This window comes from Procambarus clarkii, chromosome 43, assembly GCF_040958095.1.
Source record: "Procambarus clarkii isolate CNS0578487 chromosome 43, FALCON_Pclarkii_2.0, whole genome shotgun sequence".
In the NCBI taxonomy this organism is placed as follows: domain Eukaryota; kingdom Metazoa; phylum Arthropoda; class Malacostraca; order Decapoda; family Cambaridae; genus Procambarus; species Procambarus clarkii.
Window position 1 is genome coordinate 38577853 of NC_091192.1, and position 15000 is coordinate 38592852.

Consider the following 15000-nt stretch of genomic DNA (forward strand, 5'->3'; position numbering starts at 1 on the left):
GCTACCTGTAGCAGGTGGCTACCTGTGGCAGGTGGCTACCTGTAGCAGGTGGCTACCTGTGGCAGGTGGCTACCTGTAGCAGGTGGCTACCTGTAGCAGGTGGCTACCTGTGGCAGGTGGCTACCTGTAGCAGGTGGCTACCTGTAGCAGGTGGCTACCTGTGGCAGGTGGCTACCTGTAGCAGGTGGCTACCTGTAGCAGGTGGCTACCTGTAGCAGGTGGCTGCAGGTACAAACTCTGTGAGCAGGAACTGTGACATCATCTCACACACTCGTAGTACACTTGGTTTCGTTTCCGACTCACAATCGGGGACGCCGGGTTCGATTCCCACGCGAAACAGAAATGGGTTTGGCACGGTTTTTTTTTCCAACCAATACCTCTGTTCCCCTAGTAGTAAATAGGTGAAAGCTAGGCAACTCTTGAGGCGGTACATGCAGAAAGGGTTCGACCATCCGGAAAGGGGGGGGGGGGGTAAAGAGGGAGCTGAATACAAGCCTAAAGCATGTATATACACAGGCTTCCTGTCCCCCACAAAACAAATTATTGAATGCTGAGTCATTAGACCCTTCACACGTATCCAAATGAGGCACCTGGAGCTCTGCAAATCCTTCACCCACTCTCGCGTTCTTGAAGATAATGCAATGCATTAACTTCAATCCTCAAAATGCAGCGAAAATTGCTTAGTACAACCGACTGGTCACATGGCCCTGTATACCTCACCGTCCGGCGTGATAGGGATTTGTATTACCATACAAACTACGTAACTCATCGTATAGTCTACGGTAGCTGTATAAATGAACTTAGTTCGTTAATAAAAAAAACTATACAAAAATCATTCCACTCTAGCTTATTCATACCTCTTCATTCATACATAATACATATGTATATAGATGTTTATATACAATATAAAAATCCATACAAACACACTAAGATGTCCCTTATAAAGAAGGCCACACACACAGTTTGCAGAGTAACATAAGGTCAAACAATTAAGCTGATGGACACAGCAAACAAGGCAACGATCGGGGTCGTGACCTCCCCTCTTTGCGTAGCAAACAAGGACGCAAAAAGTGCCCAACCCTGAGCCATCTTTTAAATTCTGCCTCATAAAATATTTCAACCCATAATGCCCCTCACGGAAGCAACAGTCACGATGGATAATTTAAAAAAAATGGGAAGAGAGGCCTAGATTAATGGAAATATATCGGCATGTGTTCCCATACAATCTGACTGGGTAATCAGAGGCCTCTCTAAATCCAGCTTGCTGTGTTTTCAACCAGACAGATGTTAGGAGGTCTGGAATCTCAAATCCAGCTTGATGGATGTCTAGCCATGAATTAGCGTTGTCTTAGACCCACCAGGATCAATTTTATAGCCAACTAAATTGTCTGATCTAATCCGGCCAACCGGAACATACCGATCATTCAAGATAAGCACACAAGTCAAATATCATTTGACCAAACATTTAAACCAACAACGAACCCGTAAGGGCAGTATGTGGGTTCACCACACACATATAACTATCTTACCCAATCGATCTAGGGCAAGAGACAAGAACGAGTATCTTTAGCCCGACTACAAATCACAGTATGTTACAACCCCCCCCCCCCTCCCTTTGAGAGATGTAGACGATGAGTCACAATAACGTGGCTGAAGTATGTTGACCAGACCACACACTAGAAGGTGAAGGGACGACGACGTTTCGGTCCGTCCTGGACCATTCTCATGTCGATCGTCTTGAGAATGGTCCAGAATGGACCGAAACGTCGTCGTCGTCCCTTCACCTTCCTTTGAGAGAGCCGTCACCAGTACACCGGTATATAACCGGTGTTATACCGGGGCTTCTCAACGTTGCCAAACTCTGCATCAGGATGCGAACGAGTTCTCCACCTTCAACACACATGTCAACACCTGCAAGCTACACTGCCATGTGAATATTTAACGCTAACAACAAATGTATAATACAGTACTAAACACCTGCTTGACGAACGTCCAAATCAAGAACAAAACATGACATAACAGCTTACTGAACCCACTGAAGTGCTGGCCCGCCATCCTCTTGTACCACAATCCCCTACAATCACAAACAACACACCAGAATAACCTCTGGAATGAAGCCATTTTAGTGTTCCATGATGAACGAGGCTTCGTAGGGCGAATGGAATGGAATGGAACTATCAGAGGAGAAAGCGCCAAGCCATTACGACTATATAGCACTTGGAACGGGTCAGGATAAGGATTTGGGATGGGACAAGGGGAAAGGAATGGTGCCCAACCACTTGGACGGTCGGGGATTGAACGCCGACCTGCATGAAGCCAGACCGTCGCTCTACCGTCCAGCCCAAGTGCTTGGACGAGGCGAGACAAAGTATTAAAAATCCCAGCATGACGCCAGGAAGGATAACACAAAGTGAATTAGAACATTAAATGTCTTCCCATCCTCTACGAAACGACCGTAAAGTAACATAAACAGAACATTAACCTTTAGGGTGATGCTTACACCATCCTGGGCCTCCTCCGTCTACCCCAGCAGGAGGAGAAGAACCCGCTGGGTATAAAGTTGGTACCCCCAAGAGTACCCCAGACAGCGCCCTCTTCCTAGAGAGGCTGCAGTACTCTCAGTCTTACATTCTTACATCATGATGAGGAAAGAGGGAATGTAAAAATGCATTGTACTACTAATACATAAAAGTCATAAAATATAATACATTTTGAGGTATAAGTATAATATAATGCGATACAATACAAGAAGTATAATACAATGCGGTACGAGAAATACAATATGATGCAGTGCTCCTGAAATAAATAAGCTGGACATACTATTAGTGGCTCGGAATATCCCAGAGGTAAAAGGTTCATAGAAATAGTAATGGCTTCCAGGGACCCTTCGACCTGGGTGTTAGTTTGTTTGTTTGTGGGTACTGTGGGAGTGTTTGTGTGTACTGTGGGAGTGTTTGTGTGTACTGTGGGAGTGTTTGTGGGTACTGTGGGAGTGTTTGTGTGTACTGTGGGAGTGTTTGTGGGTACTGTGGGAGTGTTTGTGTGTACTGTGGGAGTGTTTGTGTGTACTGTGGGAGTGTTTGTGGGCACTGTGGGAGTGTTTGTGGGCACTGTGGGAGTGTTTGTGGGCACTGTGGGAGTGTTTATGGGCACTGTGGGAGTGTTTGTGGGTACTGTGGGAGTGTTTGTGGGCACTGTGGGAGTGTTTGTGGGCACTGTGGGAGTGTTTGTGGGCACTGTGGGAGTGTTTGTGGGCACTGTGGGAGTGTTTATGGGCACTGTGGGAGTGTTTGTGGGTACTGTGGGAGTGTTTGTGGGCACTGTGGGAGTGTTTGTGGGCACTGTGGGAGTGTTTGTGGGCACTGTGGGAGTGTTTGTGGGCACTGTGGGAGTGTTTGTGGGTACTGTGGGAGTGTTTGTGGGCACTGTGGGAGTGTTTGTGGGCACTGTGGGAGTGTTTGTGGGCACTGTGGGAGTGTTTGTGGGCACTGTGGGAGTGTTTATGGGCACTGTGGGAGTGTTTGTGGGTACTGTGGGAGTGTTTGTGGGCACTGTGGGAGTGTTTGTGGGCACTGTGGGAGTGTTTGTGGGCACTGTGGGAGTGTTTGTGGGCACTGTGGGAGTGTTTGTGGGCACTGTGGGAGTGTTTGTGGGTACTGTGGGAGTGTTTGTGGGCACTGTGGGAGTGTTTGTGGGCACTGTGGGAGTGTTTGTGGGCACTGTGGGAGTGTTTGTGGGCACTGTGGGAGTGTTTATGGGCACTGTGGGAGTGTTTGTGGGTACTGTGGGAGTGTTTGTGGGCACTGTGGGAGTGTTTGTGGGCACTGTGGGAGTGTTTGTGGGCACTGTGGGAGTGTTTGTGGGCACTGTGGGAGTGTTTGTGGGTACTGTGGGAGTGTTTGTGGGTACTGTGGGAGTGTTTGTGGGCACTGTGGGAGTGTTTGTGGGCACTGTGGGAGTGTTTATGGGCACTGTGGGAGTGTTTGTGGGTACTGTGGGAGTGTTTGTGGGCACTGTGGGAGTGTTTGTGGGCACTGTGGGAGTGTTTGTGGGCACTGTGGGAGTGTTTATGGGCACTGTGGGAGTGTTTGTGGGTACTGTGGGAGTGTTTGTGGGCACTGTGGGAGTGTTTGTGGGCACTGTGGGAGTGTTTGTGGGCACTGTGGGAGTGTTTGTGGGCACTGTGGGAGTGTTTGTGGGTACTGTGGGAGTGTTTGTGGGTACTGTGGGAGTGTTTGTGGGCACTGTGGGAGTGTTTGTGGGCACTGTGGGAGTGTTTATGGGCACTGTGGGAGTGTTTGTGGGTACTGTGGGAGTGTTTGTGGGCACTGTGGGAGTGTTTGTGGGCACTGTGGGAGTGTTTGTGGGCACTGTGGGAGTGTTTGTGGGCACTGTGGGAGTGTTTGTGGGTACTGTGGGAGTGTTTGTGGGTACTGTGGGAGTGTTTGTGGGCACTGTGGGAGTGTTTGTGGGTACTGTGGGAGTGTTTGTGGGCACTGTGGGAGTGTTTGTGGGTACTGTGGGAGTGTTTGTGGGCACTGTGGGAGTGTTTGTGGGCACTGTGGGAGTGTTTGTGGGCACTGTGGGAGTGTTTGTGGGCACTGTGGGAGTGTTTGTGGGTACTGTGGGAGTGTTTGTGGGTACTGTGGGAGTGTTTGTGGGCACTGTGGGAGTGTTTGTGGGTACTGTGGGAGTGTTTGTGGGTACTGTGGGAGTGTTTGTGGGCACTGTGGGAGTGTTTGTGGGTACTGTGGGAGTGTTTGTGGGCACTGTGGGAGTGTTTGTGGGCACTGTGGGAGTGTTTGTGGGTACTGTGGGAGTGTTTGTGGGTACTGTGGGAGTGTTTGTGGGCACTGTGGGAGTGTTTGTGGGTACTGTGGGAGTGTTTGTGGGCACTGTGGGAGTGTTTGTGGGTACTGTGGGAGTGTTTGTGGGTACTGTGGGAGTGTTTGTGGGCACTGTGGGAGTGTTTGTGGGTACTGTGGGAGTGTTTGTGGGCACTGTGGGAGTGTTTGTGGGCACTGTGGGAGTGTTTGTGGGTACTGTGGGAGTGTTTGTGGGTACTGTGGGAGTGTTTGTCAGTGAGTACTGTGGAAGTGTTGCCAGGAACCCCCACCACAGACCCTGGCATCCGTCTTGGACTGAGGAACGAATGGCTGGGTGGAACTGGGAATACAGAACGCCTTTTTTTTGTGGGAAATAAGTCAAGCGTGAACAGCCTCCTTAGCGGCAGTGTCCGGACGTTCACCTAAGATAATACCAACATGGCTGGGAACCCAGCATAACTCAACCGTCTTAAATATACTAGAGATAAGAAACGGTAAATATTGGATTTGGACCGCCACAGGATGCACATGACTCCTTGGCCATGAGGACACTGAGGGAGTCAACCACAATGACTAAGAAACACTGAAGCCGTTGAGAAAGTGCCTACAAGCTTGCATAAGGTCGGCCGTGAAGACGCTAGTCTCCGGAGGCAGGCGACATATATAGGTGTAGGTCAGGGAAGACACCGGAGCAGCCTACACCGTCGGTACACTTACACCCGCCTGTGAACACGACAGCGAAGCTGGAGTGTGAAGATAACTGTTCAAGGAAACGACGCTTCAGAGCCGTAGAAGGAGGGTATAAGCCTTCACCATGTAGGTCAAGGTCTTGCAAAACAAGGTCTTGTCCCCTCTCCACGGGGGACAAAGATGGAACGACACGAGGAGACAGAGACTACAAACATGAACCGCCCGTGAATCTTTGAAGCGAGACATCCGTACAGAAAACGGAAGGTGGTGAAAGAGAACAGGACCCACACGAGGGATAACAGGTCTAATCACGCCGGAAGCTAGTTAGTGGAGATGGCAGGGACGGAGTACGGTAGCGAGAGCAGTAACGACCACGACGACCCTGTAGAGCGAGAGAGGATGCCCCGGGTACACAAGCTCTGTGTAAGGGACGACCGACTGGTACCCGCGAGCCCTGAGGAGTAAGACAGTGTCGTGCACAGCGTTTAGAAGACGTAGCGTCGAAGTAAAGGCGGGAGACTAAGCGAGGCAGTCTACAGACAGTCTACTCCTCCCTACTCGTCTGTACTCGGAGACAGACGAGTCTAGACAGCACGAGTGAGAGAGAGGAGTACAAATAGAGAAGTGTGCATGTATCACCTTCCCCCCCCCCCAGGAAGTAAATCATCATTTCATACAAGGTTTTACTCATGGTTTCACTCGAAGATTTCATTCACATTTTCTTTCGTGGTATTATCATGATTCTAGTCGTGGATTTATTCGTGATTTCATTAAAGATTTCCTTCGTGGTTATATTTAGAGGTTGTATTCGTGGTCTGGTCCGTTCGTGAGCGCCTGAGGTGTGTTCATGAGCACCTGAGGTGTGTTCACGAGCACCAGAGGTGTGTTCATGAGCGTCTGAGGTGTGTTCATGAGCACCTGAGGTGTGTTCATGTGCACCTGAGGTGTGTTCATGTGCACCTGAGGTGTGTTCATGTGCACCTGAGGTGTGTTCATGTGCACCTGAGGTGTGTTCATGTGCACCTGAGGTGTGTTCATGTGCACCTGAGGTGTGTTCATGTGCACCTGAGGTGTGTTTATGTGCACCTGAGGTGTGTTTATGTGCACCTGAGGTGTGTTTATGTGCACCTGAGGTGTGTTCATGTGCACCTGAGGTGTGTTCATGTGCACCTGAGGTGTGTTCATGTGCACCTGAGGTGTGTTCATGTGCACCTGAGGTGTGTTCATGTGCACCTGAGGTGTGTTCATGTGCACCTGAGGTGTGTTTATGTGCACCTGAGGTGTGTTTATGTGCACCTGAGGTGTGTTCATGTGCACCTGAGGTGTGTTCACGAGCACCAGAGGTGTGTTCACGAGCACCAGAGGTGTGTTCACGAGCACCTGAGGTGTGTTCATGTGCACCTGAGGTGTGTTCATGTGCACCTGAGGTGTGTTCATGAGCACCTGAGGTGTGTTCATGAGCACCTGAGGTGTGTTCATGTGCACCTGAGGTGTGTTCATGTGCACCTGAGGTGTGTTCATGTGCACCTGAGGTGTGTTCATGTGCACCTGAGGTGTGTTCATGTGCACCTGAGGTGTGTTCATGTGCACCTGAGGTGTGTTCATGTGCACCTGAGGTGTGTTCATGTGCACCTGAGGTGTGTTCATGTGCACCTGAGGTGTGTTTATGTGCACCTGAGGTGTGTTCATGTGCACCTGAGGTGTGTTCACGAGCACCAGAGGTGTGTTCATGAGCACCTGAGGTGTGTTCATGTGCACCTGAGGTGTGTTCATGTGCACCTGAGGTGTGTTCATGTGCACCTGAGGTGTGTTCATGTGCACCTGAGGTGTGTTTATGTGCACCTGAGGTGTGTTTATGTGCACCTGAGGTGTGTTCATGTGCACCTGAGGTGTGTTCATGAGCACCTGAGGTGTGTTCATGAGCACCTGAGGTGTGTTCATGTGCACCTGAGGTGTGTTCATGTGCACCTGAGGTGTGTTCATGTGCACCTGAGGTGTGTTTATGTGCACCTGAGGTGTGTTTATGTGCACCTGAGGTGTGTTCATGTGCACCTGAGGTGTGTTCACGAGCACCAGAGGTGTGTTCATGAGCACCTGAGGTGTGTTCATGTGCACCTGAGGTGTGTTCATGTGCACCTGAGGTGTGTTCATGTGCACCTGAGGTGTGTTCATGTGCACCTGAGGTGTGTTTATGTGCACCTGAGGTGTGTTTATGTGCACCTGAGGTGTGTTCATGTGCACCTGAGGTGTGTTCATGAGCACCTGAGGTGTGTTCATGAGCACCTGAGGTGTGTTCATGTGCACCTGAGGTGTGTTCATGAGCGTCTGAAGTGTGTTCATGAGCACCTGAGGTGTGTTCATGAGCACCTGAGGTGTGTTCATGAGCACCTGAGGTGTGTTCATGAGCACCTGAGGTGTGTTCATGAGCACCTGAGGTGTGTGTTCGTATACAAGGCGGTCGGGACAAATCTCACTCCAGGACGATATCTGTAAACGAAATATATTTTCACCGTGACTCACCATATGTAAGACAGGCATGATACCAGAGACGAGTGAGTGACCCTTGAGTACCAGGATATAAGCAGCCACTACGAAACCTATACATCTTGCAATAGACACGATGACTTTCTTAGCAGTTATTAAACAGTTTACGAGCTCCGAGATGTTACGAAATTGTTGATGACCTTGGATCGTAAGCTGTTAAATAAATGTCAACAAAGCCGCCATGTTGAGTAAGTGGTTGATGACCTCTGGTCACTGATAAGTTCCCAGAGTCATCACGACAGGTATAGTGACCCCCAACAGCAGGTCATAGTTACCTGGACCCCATAATAGGTCAACCACAAAGGTCATCTTGTTAAGTGTGCTTATTGTTTGATAGGTATAAGTCCGTTCTATCAACTTGCCAAACTGTAGAAAAATGCAACACTTTATGCACACCTAGGAACGTACGACCCCAAGCAACCCACCTGACCTATTAAGACCGATAAATGGAAAACGTTAATATGACGCTGCTTAATTTTTTTTAACTAATACATCCCATTTCTAGCGTAATGTCCAGTTACGTAAGGAATGTAACGTATTAAGTGAGAGGACGGGTCGTCCCGTGAAACACACAGCGAAACTACGACGTTGCTACAACGTTCGAACAAGATTATAACACCCCCTAACAAGTTATAAGAACCAATATAACATGTTGTAACAACGTTCTAATACGTCATAAACACGTTAAGCCAAGATGTAACAACTTTATTACAAGTTGTAACAAGCGGAAAATAGGGTCAGTTATGGTTTGTGTTTCCAGGGGTGCAGGAACACGTACATCTGGGGGAAAAAGGAGTACCTTCCGTCCTTCAAGGTGAGAGCGCCCTCTGGAGGGAGGGAGAGCGGGGAGAGAGTCTGGCGTCCGCATCATAAGGCTCACTTGTCTGGCGGACGCGGCTTCTGGAGACTCGCTGCCCGAAACTCTACCAAGACTTGAACTTCGAACACTTCGAACACTTCGAACACTTCGAACCAATAAATATGAACCGCCAACCACAAGCAAAATCCTCCATTCGTAAGACAATCGAGTCTTTTAACACCCGGTGAATCACGTTGTTATACTTACGAGTGAGTATACTTACTCATAAGTATAACATAAGTAGATACTTATATATATATAAGTATATACGACACCATCAATGTCGTCCACACCTGACAATGAACTTCTGAGCCAATCCCAGCTGTTGTTTTAGATTCAGCTACTGGGAACCAAAAGCTCCCAGTAGCACGGGTTATGGTGAGCCCGTAGTGGACTTACCTGGCACAGGAGCGGGGCTGTAACTATGCCATCCCAGCCTCCAGTTACACTTAAGTACTTGAGAGCGCCAATTCTGTACGCGGTACAGAGGTCCTGACAGGATATCCTACTGAAGTGTAGGATAAGAAAGATAGCAGCGTGGAGGGGCCCTGCCAGAGTCCACCGAGAGGACCTACCTACGCGCCACCAGGGACAAGCTAGAACAATACCCGACGCCCATTCCAATCATTCTTTCTGTAGGGCTTTTAAAATTCCTGATGTCTGGCACGGACCCTGGCCAGCCATTCTGGTGAAACTCGAGAGAGTCAACAAGTGACCTGGAATTCCACACACACCCGCAGTGTAAAGCTTCCACTGCAGTGTAAAGCTTCCACTGCAGTGTAAAGTTTCCACTGCAGTGTAAAGCTTCCACTGCAGTGAAAAGCTTTACACTGCAGTGTAAATTTCCATTGCAGTGTAAAGCTTCCACTGCAGTGTAAAGCTTCCACTGCAGTGTAAAGCTTCCATTGCAGTGTAAAGTTTCCACTGCAATGTAAAGCCTCCACTGCAGTGTAAAGCTTCCACTGCAGTGTAAAGCTTCCACTGCAGTGTAAAGCTTCCACTGCAGTGTAAACTTCCACTGCAGTGTAAAGCTTCTACTGCAGTGTAAAGCTTCCACTGCAGTGTAAAGCTTCCACTGCATTGCAGCACGCGCACAAGCAGCTTACCCTCCACCTGTGCTCTAGTACACGAGGCGACTGTGTACTGTACGTACACTGTATGTACTCTTACACTCTAACACCGTCCCCGTATAGCAGTGATTGTATTACACGGGACCAGGACAAGCAACCCATCGAGTAATCATACCTGTTGTTGTTGTTTAAGATTCGCTACTAGGAACAAAAAGTTCCAAGTAGCACGGGCTATGGTGAGCCCGTAGTGGACTTACCTGGCACAGGAGCGGGGCAGTAACTGAATGATAACCTAACCTCTACTGGACCTAATATAGCACACATGTGCGCTCCACTAGACGTAGGAGGCCTTAGAAGCGGCTACCTTCTCAACAAGGCTGTTGATGCGCTAATTGCCCTCTAGTACACCGTTACTATCAAACGCGATCTTTGTACAATATTTACACTGCTGCTATATGGCACAGTCCAAGTGTTCCACAGACACCATAACATTGTTGAAAAATAGGTTAACAGAAACAACGCCTCTTGGAACATTTCCTCACGTCAAACGCCTGCAATGAAATCAATAAATGCTGGAGCACAGGACGGTCCTTGACGGTCTATTTCAACCATTCATAAAAGGACAATTTCGAGGACGAAACAGTTCCTGATGAACAGTTACAGGCAAACCCTCAATATAGGGCGCCAGTGGTGTGGTCTGGAGTAGTATGTGATGGTCTGCGACACTCACAAAGGCAGGCTTCACATTGCTGAAGAGGGTGAAGCTTTTCTTCCTGATCTCTTAAAAGTCATCTTATGATAACTCTTTCTCTCTTTCCCATTGATGGTCCAGGTGATTGGGCACCGTTCCTGAACTCTGACCTTATATTCTAGCTCCTTGTCCTCATATCCCAGCTCCTTGTCCTCATATTCCAGCTCCTTGTCCTCATATTCCAGCTCCTTGTCCTCATATTCCAGCTCCTTGTCCTCATATTCCAGCTCCTTGTCCTCATATTCCAGCTCCTTGTCCTCATATTTCAGCTCCTTGTCCACATATCCCTTTTCTACTGCTAAAATCATTCTGGCATAGCGATTTTGCCTAATAATTTAATTTCATCTCTCTCTCTCTCTCTCTCTCTCTCTCTCTCTCTCTCTCTCTCTCTCTCCCTCTCTCTCTCTCTCTCTCTCTCTCTCTCTCTCTCTCTCTCTCTCCCTCTCTCTCTCTCTCTATCTCTATCTCTCTCTCTCTCTCTCTCTCTCTCTCTCTCTCTCTCTCTCTCTCTCTCTCTCCCTCTCTCTCTCTCTCTCTCTCTCTCTCCCTCTCTCTCTCCCTCTCTCTCTCTCTCTCTCTCTCTCTCTCTCTCTCTCTCTCTCTCTCTCTCTCTCTCTCTCTCTCTCTCTCTCTCTCCCTCTCTCTCTCTCTCTCTCTCTCTCTCTCTCTCTCTCTCTCTCTCTCTCTCTCTCTCTCTCCCTCTCCATGTCACGTCATGAACCACGTCACAAGCGGTTCGTGACACGGAACCGCTCGTAACATTCACTCGTTGGGCAAGCTGTAAAATGACTGAACTCTTCAGCAACTGATATAACAGTTGGTGTGGTTAGAGATAGTAATTGTGTCCACCAGATGACTCTGGCTAATCCAACACGGGGCCCGCAGACCCCCACCACAGTGATGGTGAGTGAGATAGTGAGGGTGCGATTGTGAGTGGCATTATGAGAGGGGGGGAAGAGGGGGTTGCGATTGTGAGGAGGGGGGGGGGAGAGTGAGTTAAAGGACTCTAATGTGGTATGAGGATAACTCCAGCTGTAGGCGACGACGCCATTGAGAAATACAGTGGGTTGTGTAGTCATCTAGTTGTGCTTGCGGGGGTTGAGCTCTGGCTCTTTGGTCCCGCCTCTCAACTGTCAATCAACTGGTGTGCGTGTGTGTGTGGAGTGTTGTGAGAGAGAGTCCTTAAACGAAACCAATTCTGACCCCTTAGGAGTGGCGATTGTGGGATTGTGTAGTGGCGATTGTTTAGTGGTGATTGTGTGCCGGCGATTGTATGATGTTGATTGTGGAATTGTGGTGGCGAGTGTGGTGATTGTGGAATTGTGGTGGCGAGTGTGGTGATTGTGGAATTGTGGTGGCGAGTGTGGTGATTGTGGAATTGTGGTGGTGATTGTGGAATTGTGGTGATGGTTGTGGGATGGTATTGTGTGCTAGTGATTGTGGGATTGTGTGGTGGCGATTAGGAGGGGGCTACGGTAATTAATTAGTAGTTATAGTGGACGTTACTCTCTTAATCCAGACAGCCGTGACCTCGTCCTGACCCCCCCCCCCTCACCCAATGACCTCGTCTACCCAAGATACAACTCGAGGGGCCGCCATCAACAAACACTCAAGTGCGCATAACGGTGAAGTTACTGAAGTTTGCAGACCTGAACTCAAGGGTTAGGTGGTCATGGCGGGTCCGCTGGCTCTGACACACTGACGTGACCTAACTCTCATATCTTGACCAGACCACACACTAGAAGTTGAAGGGACGACGACGTTTCGGTCCGTCCTGGACCATTCTCAAGTCGATTGTGATGAGGAGATAGGAGCTAACTCTCATATCTTTTCTCTCCTGTTAAACGAGCTTTCCTGCTGGGTGCTCTGCTAGTTGTACACTAGTGTTATGCCTAGTTTTGAGAGTGGGATAACCGTCGTTGTGATATGGTTGGATAGTTGGCTGGGAGAGCCGGTCGGCCGAGCGGCCGAGCGGACAGCACGCTGGACTTGTGAGCCTGTGGTCCCGGGTTCGAACCCAGGCGCCGGCAAGAAACAATGGGCAGAGTTTCTTTCACCCTATGCCCCTTGTTACCTAGCAGTAAAATAGGTACCTAGGTGTTAGTCAGCTGTCACGGGCTGATTCCTGGGGGGGGTGGAGGCGTGGTCGAGGACCGGGCCGCGGGGACACTAAAAGCCCCGAAATCATCTCAAGATAATCTCAAGATAACCAAGACGTGGTTCAGCTTGTGGGTTCGAGGGTGTAGTTTGTGTATGTGTAGTTGAAGCCAAGATTGGCATTATTGTGAGGCGTCAGAGTGCCAGGTGTATGCTCTAGAGTGTTAGTATACATGAAGTATACTTATTTAATGCATGGGTTTACCCCCCCCGGCTGTATTAATGGTGCCTTTCTCGTGTAATGTCTTCCCGTGTATGTGGGGAGTTTGGGTGTGGGACTTCCTGCAGGTAAACTTATATAGGTTGTCCTGTTGTGTCTTTCATAGTCTCTCCTCCTCCTTGTGAAGCCTTCCATGGGTGGCTTCCTCTTCTTGTGTTGGCGAGACTCTCTCAGCCGGTTCCTGGGGTCAAGTCCTCCCTCGACTAGGAATCCCAGCACCTTAACAGTGTAGATGGAAGAGATACTCATCTACTTCATCCCTACCCCTCCCCCCCCTCTCAATCGAACACCCCCACACCCCCCATCATATGCCTCGACCTCACCCCCTCTCTCCCCCAGCGACCTCACCCCCCCCCCTCATTACCCGGCATCGCCCGGGGAAGGTCACATTACCCTCGTCAGCGTCTTCTCCGCATTTCTGTGAGATCGGGGATATAATTCTAGCAGTCTTGTGTCCGGTTCTACCGTTTGGCTCTGTAGTTCCGTCTCCGTTCATGTGTGTATGGTTGTCTGGCTGTGTCTGACACGGTGTGCACATGTGTGTGTGTGTGTGTGTGTGTGTGTGTGTGTGTGTGTGTGTGTGTGTGTGTGTGTGTGTGTGTGTGTGTGTGTGTGTGTGTGTGTGTGTATGTGTGTGTGTGTGTGTGTGCGTGCGTGCGTGCGTGAGTGGCCATTATCGAGCACTACCTTGAGCGGCGTCAATCACGAGCCAACGTCACGGGAGGTTTACAAAGTTACGTTATAATAAAAATGGAAGTTTAATGCTATGTTGTACGTCAGGAGGAGGAGCAGGAGGAGGAGGAGGAGGAGGAGGAGGAGGAGGAGGAGGAGGAGGAAGAAGAGGAGGAGGAGGAGGAAGAGGAGGAGGAGGAGGAGGAGGAGGTGAGGGGAGGAGAGAGGAGGAGGAAGGAAGGAATTATCAAGGGAAAGCGCCAAGCCATTACGACTATATAGCACTGAGAAGGGTTCATTATAAGGATTTGGGATGGGACGGTGGGAAAGGAATGGTGCCCCAACCACTTGTGGACGGTCGGGGATTGAACGCTGATCTGCATGAAACGAAACCGTCGCTCTACCGTCCAGCCCAAGTGGTTGGGTAAGAGGGGAGGAGGAGGAGGGGGCGAAGAGGAAAGATGGTGGAAGAGGAACAAGTTGAAGAACAAAAGACTGAGGAGCAAGAGATTGTAAATTAAGAGAAGGTGAAACAATAACAGAATGTGGGAGACAGGGACGAGGTGGAGAAGAAAGAGAAACTAAGAGACCAAAGAGGAAGAGAAGAGAAGAGAAGCGAAGAGAAGGGATAAAGAAGGAGTGAGAGGTGAGGGCCGGTAACTACCACCAACCACATCGTCTCCCCTTAACAAGCTCGTTAAGATTGTGCTTCTCTAATCACTGTACTCAAAAACAATTTCAATTAATTTTTTTTCCAATTAATATTATTATATTAAAACTATAAATTCCTAACTTAGTGGTGAGAGGATAGGTCAGGTTCGCTTAGGTTAGATTTGATAAAATTTCAATGTTAGTTTTAACTCGAATTACAGAACGTTTCGCAAGGTCTCGCCTTACATTCTCAAAGACAAATTCTACTGTGTTAGCATCTGGTTATATCCTCTTATGGTGAAGATATAACACCAACAAGTCCAACGCTGAAGCTGAACCTAATGACCCTACAAAAGGAACAGAAGCAGCCAGCCAGAACATAAGTTGTCAACATGTCACATTCTATATTGATACATTTAATCCCCCATTGTAATGTTTTTCATCCATGTCACCTATCACCTCACCATACGAGGATATAACCAGGTGCTGCGAGCACGGTGTTTAATGGGTTCGCCATAGCCCGTGCTACATGCGACACTTCGTTCTGAGTAGCTAAATCT

At 49.0% G+C, this 15000-nt stretch overlaps 2 protein-coding genes across 2 annotated transcripts in view; both read right to left on the reverse strand.

Moving 5' to 3' along the window:
- Nucleotides 1–15000, reverse strand: part of LOC123755810 (uncharacterized) — a 195400-nt gene that overhangs the window by 116515 nt on the left and 63885 nt on the right. The gene's annotated exons all lie outside the window — the stretch shown is intronic.
- LOC138349966 (neuroblast differentiation-associated protein AHNAK-like) lies at nucleotides 6312–8054 on the reverse strand. The gene has a single exon (XM_069299972.1). The coding sequence runs from the start codon at nucleotides 8052–8054 to the stop codon at nucleotides 6312–6314; it is 1743 nt and encodes a 580-aa protein (XP_069156073.1).